Source organism: Urtica dioica, chromosome 9 (assembly GCF_054948205.1).
Source record: "Urtica dioica subsp. dioica isolate 48M chromosome 9, U.dioica_male_clone48M_v1_H2, whole genome shotgun sequence".
Lineage (NCBI taxonomy): Eukaryota > Viridiplantae > Streptophyta > Magnoliopsida > Rosales > Urticaceae > Urtica > Urtica dioica.
In genome coordinates this window covers 26,625,486-26,639,606 of record NC_142764.1, presented here as the reverse complement: position 1 = coordinate 26,639,606, position 14,121 = coordinate 26,625,486, and the positions used below count along the sequence as shown (strand labels likewise).

The 14,121-nt window shown below is 39.2% G+C and overlaps 2 protein-coding genes across 5 annotated transcripts; one reads left to right on the top strand and one right to left on the bottom strand.

The window, feature by feature from the left end:
- Positions 1-603: 603 nt before the first annotated feature.
- Positions 604-9,406, top strand: LOC149386323 (ABC transporter C family member 12-like). Its single transcript, XM_089625815.1, has 26 exons — positions 604-1,171; positions 1,744-1,937; positions 2,146-2,185; positions 2,909-3,068; positions 3,160-3,274; positions 3,377-3,457; positions 3,540-3,564; positions 3,688-3,744; positions 3,860-3,925; positions 4,064-4,138; positions 4,245-4,352; positions 4,429-4,563; positions 4,654-4,760; positions 4,846-4,939; positions 5,026-5,193; positions 5,289-5,429; positions 5,567-5,770; positions 5,882-5,980; positions 6,082-6,234; positions 6,313-6,671; positions 6,762-6,942; positions 7,025-7,348; positions 7,687-8,443; positions 8,515-8,636; positions 8,713-8,958; positions 9,062-9,406. Exons 1-26 carry the CDS (start codon positions 815-817, stop codon positions 9,191-9,193), a joined length of 4,500 nt encoding a protein of 1,499 aa, XP_089481941.1. The 5' UTR covers positions 604-814; the 3' UTR covers positions 9,194-9,406.
- Positions 9,373-13,337, bottom strand: LOC149386322 (benzoyl-CoA reductase subunit C, putative (DUF630 and DUF632)). Of its 4 annotated transcripts, none has more exons than XM_089625816.1 (6): positions 13,182-13,336; positions 12,068-13,076; positions 11,783-11,973; positions 11,272-11,495; positions 10,639-10,969; positions 9,373-10,086 (listed from the first exon to the last, which is right to left on the bottom strand). In XM_089625816.1, the coding sequence occupies exons 2-6, from the start codon at positions 12,792-12,794 to the stop codon at positions 9,658-9,660; spliced, it is 1,902 nt and encodes a 633-aa protein (XP_089481942.1). In that variant the 5' UTR covers positions 12,795-13,076; positions 13,182-13,336; the 3' UTR covers positions 9,373-9,657. The 4 variants fall into 4 exon arrangements, with proteins under 4 accessions (XP_089481942.1, XP_089481943.1, XP_089481944.1 ...); XM_089625817.1 differs by having other exon boundaries at positions 12,068-12,822; XM_089625818.1 differs by having other exon boundaries at positions 12,068-12,814.
- Positions 13,338-14,121: the final 784 nt, after the last annotated feature.

Genomic DNA, 14,121 nt, shown 5'->3' with positions numbered 1-14,121 from the left:
ATCCCTCCACAGATGTGACACAACAGAAATTCCCTTAAAAAAAAAAAAGGTGTGACACAAATAATATCTCCATGATTCCATCAATCTTAGGTGCACAAATTCTCATAAAAAATTGAGCAATACTATTTGTCTCGATTCACGATTAGTGACGATCCACTCACGTGTTGACACGTGGCAGTTCGTTGCCACGTGTCAACACGTGAGTGGATCGTCACTAATCGTGAATCGAGACAAAAATCAATTCCGTAAAAAATTATATAATAATTGACTCAACTATATAACATCACTCTTTCCCACAGTCACCCACCACAGAACTCCAACAATAAAATAAAATAAAACACGCACAGCCGCCCTATTAGTATTATATAATCCAAAAGCCCCTGGAATATACGTACCCCACAATTACATGTATTACTTTGCAGTCTCCTTTTGAAATACAAATAAAAAAATAAAATTGAACACTTTATAAAATCGTCGTCTTTATGTCAATTTCCCATATATTAAAGAACGAGCCAATTAAAGTAGTAATTTTGCCCACGATGGTGAGAATAGTAATACACGAGAGATTCCATTGCATTAAAGAACATCTTTACAAATACCACACGTCAGCAACCTAATTCATTCCTGTGTGAGTGAGTGATTTTACAGTAATTAAAGAACCTAATTCCTGTGTGAGTCGCAAGCTATCTCAGAAATATCAATAACCTAATTCCTTGTCCTCTCTCTCTCTCTCTCTCTCGGACATAAATAATTATATCTACACATCATCTTCTCATGACATTTTGACAAAACGACGAGCAAAGGAAAATCGACCATGGATTATTTGGATCCACGACCAGCAATGGATTGGTACTGTGAGCCAAAAGCGAACGAGTTCTGGGGCAAAGCAGTGGACAGTTATTCTTTGGGTCCGTACACGCCATGTGCGATCGACTCTGGCGTGGTTTCGGTTTCCCATTTTGCCCTCCTCGGAGTTTGTTCTTACAGAATATGGCTCATCCTAAAAGACCCAAAAGCACAGAGGTTTCGTCTCAGATCGAACCGTTACAACTACGCTTTGGTGGCTCTAGCTGGGATTGGCTTCATTGAGCCTCTCCTCAGATTATTTCTCCTTGGTGAATCAATTTTCCACAATAATAATGCTCATGACACTGGTTTTGCTCCTTTTGAGGTATGTTTTATCTTGTTGTCTCTCATGTATGTACTCGTACATTTGTGTGATTTCTTATTTATTCAAATCAGAAACTAATATATATATATATATATATATATATATATATATATATATATACTACTTGAATTTATATATATTGAGGGTAAGACTATTTTAAGTTCGTTAAATGAATAAATAATTAAGACGCAGTCAATAATATATGTATATAATTTACTACCAATGACGCAATCTTTATGAAATTATTACAACCCATCCGAACAATTATAAGCCCTTAATGCACACCGGTAAAACCGGAGTCGTCACGTTATACATTTTAGACCCATTTTCCAAGCTAATTTGTAGTAAATTTTCTTATAACTAAAAGTAAAAAATAGAAAAAAAACGTTTCCGAGAATTTTTTTTTTTTATCTTTGCCCATATGCACTATATGACATGTCAGCAGTGGCCTTAAATTAAATTAAAAAAAAAAAACGTGACATGATAAATTTAAGAGCCATGCAATTACTTAATATAATTGTTTCAATTTAATTTAGGCAGATGAGTGTTTTTTTTTTTTTTGAATTAAGCAGATAAGTTGTTTGATAGTGAAAGCTATAGCATGGGGGATTGTAACGGTAATGAGTGGATTGGAAACGAAGGTTTACGTTAGGGAATTCAGGTGGTACGTCAGATTTGGAACCATTTATGTTTTGCTCTCTCACGCTCTACTCATCTCTCTCATTCTCTCCGCTTATCATCAACATTTCTACGCTCCTACTTTTGGGTCAGTCACTCATTTTATATACATATATTAACTGAAATTAGCTATATTTAACTTAGTTATCAATAACTGTGAATGTGATAAAACAGACTTGCTTTCAAGCAAACAACTAATAATATTTATGTTTGTTTTCACTAGAGTTGTATATTGAAATTGAAAATGGATATAATATTGCTATCCTTTTTTTTTTTTTTTTTTTTACTCTTTGCAGATATGCATTGTATCTGTACATTACGTCGGTTTTTTTCCAGGTTTGTTACAGCCTTATAGCTTTTATTATTTATTTTAGGCTCACTTGTCGTATCCTTGATTTTCTTCAGGTTTACAGTTACAAACAAACAATATCATTATATAATCAATGTTATGTTCAAAAATTCAAATGAAGACAGTAAGCTCTGTCATTCTGCAAAATTTATTATAATAAAATAATCATAAGTAAATAACAAATTTCTTATGGGTAATTTAGCAAAATAACCAAGTTAAACGTTGAGAATTGCTAAATAGCTAAGATTTGGTAAATATTAGGTAAATAGCCATTTTTATATATTTACAAACGTAAATATCAAGTAAATAGCCACTGTCATATCAAACCACGTCATCATTTACGGCTATTTACCAAACATTGGCTATTTAGCAACATCAAACGTTTAAATTGGCTATTTTTCTAATTTTTTGTTTTAATTATGAGATAAATTACGCTGGATATCCAACTACTCTAGAGTCCCAGTTGAACTTAAAAGACATGGAAAGTATAAAATTTTTGTTTTGAATGTTTTGGTCTTACTTTAAATATTAACATACAAATCAACTTGAAGTTAATTATAAAAAATTAAAAAAAAATTAAAAAAAAAATTATAATTTTTACTTCAAATTTTTATTAGTTTTATATTTTTACCCCCAAAAGTATATATTTTTTTTCATATATGCCCCCTCTGAAATTTGTTTGTCAAATTTGCCCACTAATTCATATATAGGTGTTGTTTGGAATTCTCCTTCTCATACACCTTCCTGATTTGGATCCTTATCCGGGCTACGTTTTGACCCGACTCGACTCCATACACGATGCTCGATATGAAGCGTTGCCCAGTGGAGAATTACAAGTTTGTCCCGAGACACATGTTAATATATTCTCCAGTAAGTAAATGCTATATATATATCAGCTTCATCATCATTGTGTAGTTCAAATACCGGTCCTGACAAAAATGAAATATTATATGATGGACAGAGATTTATTTCGGATGGGTGACTCCATTTATTCAAAAGGGTTACAGAGAGCCTATCACTGAGAATGATGTCTGGAAGTTGGACAAGAGAGACCAAACTCATACTCTGATCAACAAGTATACATAAATTAGAGCTTCATGTTACTTTTTTGCTTCTTTTGATTCATTATATTATCTTTCTTTTTTTTTTTGGTATCGAGATGATTCATTTATTCTCAGGTTCCAGAGGTGTTGGGTTGAAGAATCTAAGAAACCTAAACCATATCTTTTGAGAGCACTTAATAATAGCCTTGGAGGAAGGTTAATAATATTGCTTTTTATTTGCATTATTCCTCCCATGACCAACGCCTAACTCTGTGTTTCCAAATTTCAATTTATATAGGTTTTGGTTTGGAGGAGTTTTTAAGGTAAAATGTTCATTGATACAAATATATATATACACACTGTTGGTTAAATATATATATATATATATATATATATATATATATATATAATGACTCAAGAAGAGCTGTTTCACACAAATCATGTAGCTCGGATGGGATCTTTCTCAGTTTGTAGGACCTCTCATTTTGAGTCGTCTCTTACAGGTAATATATTATTATATTAACTTTCATAATTTATTTATTTTAAATTCTTCCTAAAATAATTCTTCTAAACAAATGCAATTTTATAATGTCTTTTTTCTTTTTTAACGAATTGCAGTCGATGCAACGAGGCGACCCAGCTTGGATTGGTCATATTTACGCTTTCCTTATGTTTGTTGGAGTGGTATATGCATAGACATTCTTCTTCATTTGGATTATGTGTTATGGCTTTTAAGTTTGAGATTGAATGAGAAACATAAGTTACTTAGCGAAGAAGTAACTGGAAAGCTTCTTTATAGTTGACCGTTTTGAATTTTTGCAGTCTGCCGGGGTGATATGCGAAGCTCATTATTACCAGAATGTTCTTCGAGTCGGCTTCCAGCTCAGATCAACCTTGGTAAAATAAGTCTCTTTTTTTCTGTTATGAATCAAAATGTTAATTACTCTCAGGTTTAGTTTTTGGGACATTGTCTTTATTTATTTATATTTTTTCTATTTTCTAGGTGGCAGCCATTTTCAGAAAATCGCTTCGACTGACTCATGAGGGTCACGGGAAATTTCCGACTGGAAAAATAACAAACATGATTACCATCGACGCTGATGCGCTTCAGGTAAGCACATCGACGTAAATAAACGAAAGAAAAAAAAAACATCGTACGCATTTTGTGATATGTGACGGCTATGCAGAAAATATGCGAAATACTTCACGGGGTATGGTCAGCTCCGATTCGGATAATCATATCGCTGATTCTTCTTTACCAGCAATTAGGAGTTTCATCTCTTTTTGGCGCTCTAGTGCTATTGCTATTGCTTCCAATACAGGTAATCTAAACAATATAAGATAAAATTCTTTCTATGAAAGTTTTTTTAAATAACGGAGAAGATTTGTGTTTCCCTTTGTTGAGTGGACAGACATTTGTGCTTCGGAAAATGAGAAAATTGACGAAGGAAGGGCTTATGCAGACTGACAAGAGAGTTGGTTTAATGAATGAAATCTTGACAGCAATGGATATAGTGAAGTACAAATTTTTCAATTCACACCACCAATGAAATCTTCAACCGATTTTCTTTTATAATTCTGAATTATTCTCAAAATGCCTTTAGATGTTACGCGTGGGAATCAAGCTTCCAATCCCGCGTTCGAAGCATACGACATGAAGAGCTAACTTGGCTCCGAAGTGCTCAGTTATTATCGGCCGTACGCTGGAAAAAAAAAATTTAAATTCGCGTAGCTGTATCTATATTTATAGCTTTAACATGATTTGCTTTCATTTATGCCTGCAGTCCAACAGTTTTGTAGTAAACAGTATTCCAGTAGTTGCGACGGTGATTTCGTTTGGAATGTTCACATTGCTCGGCGGAGATTTGACACCTGCGAGAGCGTTCACCTCTATTTCCCTCTTCGCAGTGCTGCGATACCCTTTAGGCTTGCTTCCGAATCTTTTGAATCAGGTGCTGCCAATTTGTTTCCAAACATATATAGGGTAACTTGCTGCACAAGTTATTTTCTAAAGTTACTGTTTGTTTTTTTTTTTTTTTTTTGTTAGATCGTGATTGCAAAGTTGTCGTTACAGCGCTTAGAGGAGCTATTTATAGCCGAGGAGATGATTCTCAAACCAAACTCGCCTCTTCAACCAGAACTTCCAGCTATCTCAATAAAAAATGGCTACTTTTCATGGGGCCCAAAGGTCAAAGTTCAATATATATTCACAATGCATGAAAATAATAGAAAAATTGCTTCAGTTTAAGGGGCTTAATCTGGTTACAGATCCACACTGGTTTTTAGTCTCTCTTTTTTTTCTTTTACTTTTTTTTTTTAATTCAGACAGATAAGCCTACCTTATCAAATATTAACATGGACATATCGGTTGGAAGCTTGGTTGCGATTGTAGGAGGAACCGGAGAAGGAAAGACTTCGCTCACATCGGCAATGTTGGGAGAGATTCCAGTCGTGTCGAACGAAAGTAATGTTATAGTAAGAGGAAGTGTTTCTTATGTTCCCCAAATTTCATGGATTTTCAATGCAACAGTGAGTCTAATTTTTTTTTTCTTTTTCTTTTTTAACCTTTTTGGCTGGTCACACACTTTCCGACAGGAACTATGTTGTATACACATAAATTTTTTGAAACTGTTCTCTCAGGTACGCGAAAACATACTATTCGGATCAGAATTCGAGCCCGCGAGATATTGGAAGGCCATCGATGTTACCGAGTTACTACACGATCTAGATTTGCTTCCAGTTAAGCTGATTTATGACGTGTATGATTTTTAGAATGTTCTAGTTAATGACTCGGCTAACCATATACATAATTGTTTTTTTTTTCGTGGTAATTTTATAAGGGCGGCGATCTAACTGAGATAGGCGAACGGGGAGTGAACATTAGCGGTGGACAAAAGCAGAGAATTTCAATGGCCAGAGCAGTTTATTCCAATGCAGATTTGTACATATTCGATGACCCTTTAAGCGCTCTGGACGCCCGGGTTGCAAAACAGGTACCGGGTCAATATCAGCACAGAGCTCATCATTGTCGAAATTTCGATTCCGATTCGTATTGGGTTTTCGTTCTCTAGGTGTTCAACAACTGTATCAAGGAAGAGTTACAAGGGAAGAGCAGATTGCTCGTCACGAACCAGTTGCACTTTCTTCCGCAAGTGGATAGAATCATCGTGGTCTCGGATGGCATGGTCAAAGAGGACGGAACCTATGAAGAGCTGACTAGGAACGGAAAGCTGTTTCAAAAACTGATGGAAAATGCAGGGAAAATGGACAATAACGACGAAAAAAATCCGAAACAAGCTTTTGACGGGGAGGTAAATGAACTGATCACAGACTCGGGCAACGCAAAGAAAGAGAGAACACTCGAAAAATCTGTTCTTATTAATCAAGAGGAACGAGAAACAGGTGTCGTCAGTTGGAACGTTCTGGTTAGGTAAACGCATTCAACAAGCCTTATCTATCGGTTGGTCAAATCTTTCGAAAACCACACTAAACTTCTGAGTTTCTGTTTATACTTGTATAGGTACAAAGACGCGCTCGGTGGCTTGTGGGTGGTCATGATTCTCTTCCTCTTATATACACTCACAGAAGCTCTTCGGATTTCTAGCAGCACTTGGTTGAGCGTTTGGACGGACCAAAGCGATTCAAAAGATTACCGACCCGGTTTCTACATTCTCGTATATGCACTTCTTTCTTCTGGACAGGTGTGTTGATTCAAATCATTAAACACAATAGAAACTGTTTCTGATCAGAAGATCTGAGATCCCTCTCTCTGTTGAAATTCAGGTGATTATAATGTTTGCGAATTCCTTTTGGTTGATCGCGTCCAGTTTCCGCGGAGCAAAAAGATTGCACGATACCATGTTGCAGTCTGTGATGAGAGCTCCTATGGTTTTCTTCCAAACTAATCCAACCGGACGAATAATCAATAGGTTTTCGAAGGACCTGAGTGACATTGATCGACACGTTGCTAACCTTATAAACCTTTTTCTTCGACTGGTTTGGCAGCTACTTTCGACTTTTGTTCTGATAGGGTTTGTGAGCACAATGTCCCTCTGGGCCATCATGCCTCTTCTGGTCTTGTTCTACATTGTCTATCTATACTATCAGGTTGGTTCGATACTACAAGGCTATGTTTGGAACTCGAATTTCACGATCGAAAATGAAATTTTATTTAGATTTTTCGGAAAAATGTGAGGAAAATCGAAAAAATTCTACAATCTTTTGGAAGTCAAAGGAAAGTTTGAGCCAAAGAGAATGGCAAGAGGGTCATGAGAAATTCTTTGGCATTTTTTATTCCATGAAATCCCAATTTTAGTTATACATTTTTTCTTGCCGGGTTCTCATTTTTTCCAAGTTCCAAACATACCCTTAAGATTTGATCATTTTAACGGTCATCTCGAAAAGAAAAAAAAAAGAAGCTCACATCAAATTTGTTGCCTTTACAGAGCACAGTCCGGGAAGTAAAGCGCTTGGACTCGGTCACAAGATCGCCTGTTTACGCACAATTCAGTGAAGCCCTGAACGGTTTATCGACCATCCTCGCCTACAAAGCCTACGATCGGATGGCCGAGATGAACGGGAAAGCCATGGACAACAACATCAGATTCACGCTCTCGAACAACAGTTCCACCGGCTGGCTCTTCATAAGGCTTCAGACGCTGGGGAGTCTCATGGTCTGGCTGATCACGAGCTCCGCGATTCTGCAGATCGGACGGTCGGAAAACCCTGCAGTGCTCGCGTCCACGATGGGCTTGCTTATCAGTTACAGCCTGAACATCAAAATAAACTTAGCTGGCGTTCTGAGGCAGGCGAGCCTGGCCGAGAATAGCCTGAACTCCGTCGAGCGGGTCGGCTCGTACATCGAGCTCGAACCCGAGGCTCCCGAGACGATCAAGAGGAACCAAGTCCCGCCGGGATGGCCGTTCTCAGGTTCGATCGAGTTTCTAGACGTGGTCCTCCGCTACAGGCCCGGCCTCCCTCCGGTCCTCCACGGCTTGTCGTTTGCGGTCTCGCCGAGCGAAAAGATCGGCGTGGTCGGAAGAACCGGTGCAGGGAAATCGAGCATGATCAACGCTCTGTTTCGGATCGTCGAGATCGAGAAGGGAAGGATCTCGATCGACGGTCGGGATATCTCGAAGTTCGGGCTCACGGATCTGAGAAAGGTCCTCGGGATTATACCCCAGTCCCCGGTGCTTTTCTCAGGTAAAACGCTCAACATGAATGAATCGAATCAGTTTCTTGAACCCTAAACACGAGTCTCATTCGATTCTTAGGAACCGTGCGATTCAACCTCGATCCTTTCGGAGAGCACAGCGATGGTGATGTCTGGGAGGCTCTAGAGAGAGCACATCTTCAAGATGTGATCAGAAGAAACTCTCTTGGCCTCTACGCCAAGGTATGTATAATGATATAATCAAATGGTATATAATCTTCTTCGCTTCCCATGTTGATCATGAAGCTGGGGTTTCAAGGTCGTGGAGCGAGGAGAGAATTTCAGCGTGGGACAAAGGCAACTGATAAGCTTGGCGAGATCGTTGCTTCGGAGATCAAAGATTCTTGTTCTCGACGAGGCCACGTCGGCTGTGGACGTCGGGACCGACGCTCTCATCCAAAAGACGATCCGCGAAGAGTTCGAGTCTCGCACGATGTTGATCGTCGCTCACAGATTGAACACTATCATCGACACAGATAGGATTCTTCTTCTCGATTCCGGCGAGGTGTGTATGAATCACTTGCGCCGTTTTGAATTCCTCAAACCCTACTTGTTCTTTTCTGTGACTGCAAAGTGAAAATGAGAATTCCTTCTGACCTTCTCTCCAGGTTCTCGAATACGATTCCCCAATCAACCTACTGCGAAACAAAGAAAGTGCATTCTCTAGAATGGTTCAGAGCACAGGGCCAGCGAATTCCGAGTACTTACACGGCTTAGTGCTAGGAGAGAATAACCACTGACAATCAGACAAAGAAGAAGAAGAAGAAACCAACCCGCTTACTATGAAAAACAATCGAATCACCTCCATTAACAAAGAAAATTCATCATGAGATGGAAAACCATATTTGTACTAAGCTCGATCCTAATCGATTGAACGTTCAAATCAGAACGCGATCTCGCAACTTCTTTGATCGGCCAATTGTGAGAAGCTAGTTGATTTTCGCTTCACTTTACTTATAGCAATCACACTCTCCATTCATAGTTTCACATCTGAATGCATTTCAGGATCTTCAAACGCAAAGAAGAACAGAAATGTGGAAAATTTTGTAGTCAAAACATTAGTCATATCATGCCTGAACAAAGTAACTATATAATTAACTCACCTAATATAAACAAAACTTACACATAAGAATTTGCTCGCTCACTCGCAGACAACTTCCCAACCAAAGTAACAATTTAAATAAATAAAAAAATTATAATTCTATTACTCTGTGTGTGGGGTCTCGGAGCCGACTTCTTCTTCGGGCTTCACGTGGGTGAACAAGGCCTCGATGGCCTCAACCGAGCCCCTCGAGAAATCAGTGAGGGCTTTGAACACGCCGGGGAGGCTCGTCCTGAGGCCGTTCAGAGTGGCCTTTGTGGCCTGCACCGACTTGAAGTACGTGGCTTTCTGGGCCTCGGCTTTGGCCCGCTTCAGCACCAGAGGGTGCTTCGGGCTCAGACCAGAGCTCTCGTCCCCGGAGACCGACACGCTTCCCTCGAGCTTCATCTCCATATCCTTCAGAGACTCGAGCTCTCTGTTAAGCCTTCTCTCGGCCTTCTCGTATTTCCTCTGGAGCGAGTGTTCCTCTTCTTGCTGGACCACGATCGCTTGGACCGCAGAGCAAAGGCCCTTTATGGCCTCCGACGCTGCCTGGTCGAGTTTATTTACTTAGTTCTTGAATGTAATACACGCCAATTCGATCGTATAAATGAATAAATTTTGTAATTTTTTTCCCCCTGATTTCTATACCTTATCTGGTTCACCCCATTAAGGAAGAAAAAAAACGATGAAATTGATCCTCAAATTATACGTGATAAATTTTCCCCGGCTATATACACAAAGATAATAAATAAATAAAAATGCACATCTTTAATATTTATAAATATTATGGTGATTTAAAGCTAATTTAATCGATGTTTGAGTTGGACACTGAAGAAAAGAAAAAAAAAATCTAATATCGACAATTTAGAGTTTTGAGACTTTGGTGATGATTTTGTGTTTTTATTCTCTTTAGTTTGTAACTCGAGGGCCGTAATATTAACGATTTACCAAACTTGTGCACAAAGTAATGTTTAAATATTGCAATTTATCACAAATGTATTATTTGATGAGTAGTTTCACCGATTTTTTTTTTTCATTAGGGAGGTAAAGTGAAAATTCATTTATGGTAGGATGGGATGTGATGAGATTGAAAAGAAGTACCTTGTCGGGTAATTTATCGAGAGAGGACAGCCACTTGTCGCACAACCCCGCGACCGCGGCTGAGTGAAGACTGTGTCGACCGTTTTCTTTGAGGCCGTCGGTGAGTCTGAGCCAGAGAGAGAGGGTTCGGACATAGTCTTTCTGAGAGCTCGCCACCTGGCAGAAGCTGTTGTACCAACGGTTGACTTCAGCTTTGAGCTCCACCACCGCTTGGCGATGGTAAGCCGTGCTCGGGTCCATCTTTTGATCATCGCTCAGATGATTCAGCAGCTGTGAGATCTTGTATTGGGCTTCGTGACTCTCCTGCATAGTCCTCCACATCTGCAACAAACTGGAACGCCCAAAATGGAAGATATACCAATTACGGTTTTGTTTTGAAATAGATCAATGTTCAATCGTACAGGTATACTTGTTTTGTGTCCGCCCTAGTTTTCTATATACTCAGAATGAAAGAGAATTGTACACAAACTCCCGATTTTTTATGATAGTGAAATCAGCAACGGAAAAGTGAACGTAGCTCTCGCATTGAGTGTGAAACACTATAAATCTGTTCTTCTTTTATTTGACCGCAAGAATAAATAGCGGAGCCGAGTTGTAATGCAAAAAAAAATAATAAGAATATCAATAACTTACCCGGAAGTTATGGCTACCATCTGAGGATATAGTTCATCGTCTATGCGATTCAAAATGGACAAACAAATCCTGGATATTGATTCTTGGAGACGCATAAGGTCGGCCTCTAGAGTTTCGACGGTCGATCGGATCTTTTCGGTTTTGGTCGAGTCGTGGTTCTCACTATCTAGTTTCTGCAGCAATGACGATTTCCTTTCGTGCTCTTGTTTCACGATCTCTTCCTCCTACACAAATAATCACAGGTTATAATCAATCTTAGAGATTATGACCTAATCCTAATCCTTCTAACATAGTATCAGTGTCAAGACCCAGTTTCAATGTCGGATGCACTACTTATATGCATTTGGCAATTCAGTGTAGGGCTCAAGCCTCAAATGTGGATTTGTTTTTATATCTTAATTCTTTTCGATTACATTTTTTTATTAGTTTACCTAAGAATTCTTCAAATTAGTCCCCCCTAAATATGTTGTCTAGCTCTGTCCCTGCAAACAAAAAATACTATATTCTTTACCTTAACATCCTTGTAGAGTTTCTGCTCCTCTTCTAGAAACTTCTTGAGTGTGACGCAATGGGCTCCGGGCCTGCACGGCTCACTGAGCCCAGCGCCGGAATCAACGGAGTCTCTCGAAAACTGAAGCGACTTCGAAGACCAACTCCACGACAACGCGCTAAACACCTTCGCCGTGTTTCCCTTTTTCCCTGCTGCATATCATGTCGAATCAAATCAAATTACCGAAATTCAGAACCGTAAAAAAAAATTGGAATATAAAGCACTCGGCATCGCCATTATTACTACCATTGCCGTGATTGAGACCGTGCGGAAGAAGCCTGTGACTCCCATTCAAGTCCATGATCACAGTGATCTCTTTGACCCCGGCCGAGGCTCTCAAGAAATGATCATCCAACTCCTTCACAACGCTCTCCAAGCTCTCTTTTCTTCTTCTTCTTCCTTCTCCTCTCCACATCACCACCGTCCTCTTCGCCTTCTCCGAAACCGCCTCGCTCTTCTCGACCCCTTTTTCCTCTTCTTCTTCTTCTTCCTCGCCCTCGAACTCCGTCTTGGTCTCGGCCCAGTCCTCGGCCTCCTCCGACAGAAACGGGTCCCACGGGGCCCACGCCGACCCCGGCATCGGCGGAGATACGCACTCTTCGATCTCGCCCTCTTCTTCTTCTTCCTCTTGTTCTTTCCGAGTATCCTCGCCGGTGGTCTTTCTCGGGTCGGGGCTGAGCGGCGGAGGCGGCGGCGGACAGGGAGGCAAGGACATCGGCGGGGACGCCGGCGGAGGCGACGGCGGAGGAGCGAAGGTCTCGGCGGCGGAGACGGAGACGCTGTCAAAGTCCAGGGACTCGGACTCGGTGAATTGGCGGAGAGTCACTCCGGTGTTCTTGAGCGCTTTCAAGTAAGCTAACTGGGCTTCGGCGAAATCTCCCCTAAACCCTACCAACTGCTTCATCGCCTTCCTTCTCTGCTTGCAAACCTGGACTCTCTCGACCTTTTCGATCCTCGATGCCACGCAACCCATTTTTTTCTTCTTCAAAAGACCTAACAAACTAGATTGAGTGCTCAGAGAAACTAAGTAGTTAAAAAAAAAATGGAAGGGTTTTTCACTTTCAACGTGGCTTTGATAGATATTCCAGGTAATGAAAAAGAAAGCTGAGATATTCCATGCCCATTGACCCAAATCCACGTCTCTCTATTCCAACAAAGCTTAAAGTTGTCACTTTTTTTTTGTATTTAGCTGAAATTCTGAGACCGAAGCAAAGAAACCACACAGCTGAAGAAGAAACTTAAGCAGGGAATGGCGCTATAGAAGAGAAAAAGATTCTGTCTTTATATTTTATTTTTATTCTTTCTTCTCGTTAATAAAATCTCAAGGGAAAAAGTTTGTCGAGAGAGAGAGAGGTCAAACCTCAAACGCAAAACCCAGAAGAGAACTTTGAGCTCGAGACCCAAGAGCAAAGAGAAGCATCCAAAGCTCTAAAGAAGTACATTTTTTTTTCATAAAAAAAAACACTCCTTATTTTGTCCTTTTTTTTCTTATGTGCATAATATACGAAGAAAGAATATATAGAGCTATGTACTGTATATTATTATATTACTTATTAACTAAGCTACCTAAAGCAATGTTTTGCTTAGATAGTAAGTAGTAGTAGTTGTACAGAACAGATCGGCATTAAACCTAAAGTTCCCTCTTTGACTTAAATAACAATTTATCATCTTTATATTCAGCTAAGTCCAATTAATAGGCCCTCAAATTAATGCTTTGTTTTCTCGCTGAAGAAATAGTAAATAATAACTGTCCCAATTAAAGACAATACTGATACCTATTATGTGGATACCAATTATATTTAATTATTTAAAAATAAAACACGATACTCTAGTGGAAAAGTAATCTCGTGCCAACCTGTGATATGTGGATACTCATGGCTGGTGTAACGTTTTGAAAGCAAAAAAAGTTTCTTTTTTCTTTTTACTTCCCTTTAATATTTTTGCTGCCTTTTGATGAAAAAAAAAAACCTCTTTACCGATAAGTAATATTTATTACTAATAATTTATTAGGCTTCTAGGTCTCGAGTGAATATGGCCTTGAATGTTTTGCATCTTTATTTCAACTAGCTGTTTTTTCATTGTGACTCCATCAAATTTTATAATAATTATTCCATGGCACACAGAACAGAACAGAACACAAGTCAATGTAGGCACGGATAAAAAGTCTCTTTATGAAAAAGAAGCGACCTGTTTGGGAATAATGAATTAAAAACAGGAAATAAATACTTCAATCACATGCTTCCTACATTGCAAATTTAGATGTCAAAAATAATAATTGTACTTACACTTTTGCAAACAAT

What these genes read in the sequence shown, in the direction of transcription:
- LOC149386322 (XM_089625816.1), bottom strand. Translation starts at nt 12,794, where the DNA reads ATGGGTTGCGTGGCATCGAGGATCGAAAAGGTCGAGAGAGTCCAGGTT. An exon ending in AACTCTACAAGGATGTTAAG is followed by an intron (nt 11,496 to 11,782) that starts GTAAAGAATATA and finishes TTATTTGTGTAG; the next exon opens with GAGGAAGAGATCGTGAAACA. An exon ending in ATGGTAGCCATAACTTCCGG is followed by an intron (nt 10,970 to 11,271) that starts GTAAGTTATTGA and finishes TGGGCGTTCCAG; the next exon opens with TTTGTTGCAGATGTGGAGGA.
- LOC149386323 (XM_089625815.1), top strand. Translation starts at nt 815, where the DNA reads ATGGATTATTTGGATCCACGACCAGCAATGGATTGGTACTGTGAGCCA. An exon ending in TGCTATTGCTTCCAATACAG is followed by an intron (nt 4,564 to 4,653) that starts GTAATCTAAACA and finishes TTGAGTGGACAG; the next exon opens with ACATTTGTGCTTCGGAAAAT. An exon ending in ACGCCCGGGTTGCAAAACAG is followed by an intron (nt 6,235 to 6,312) that starts GTACCGGGTCAA and finishes TTCGTTCTCTAG; the next exon opens with GTGTTCAACAACTGTATCAA.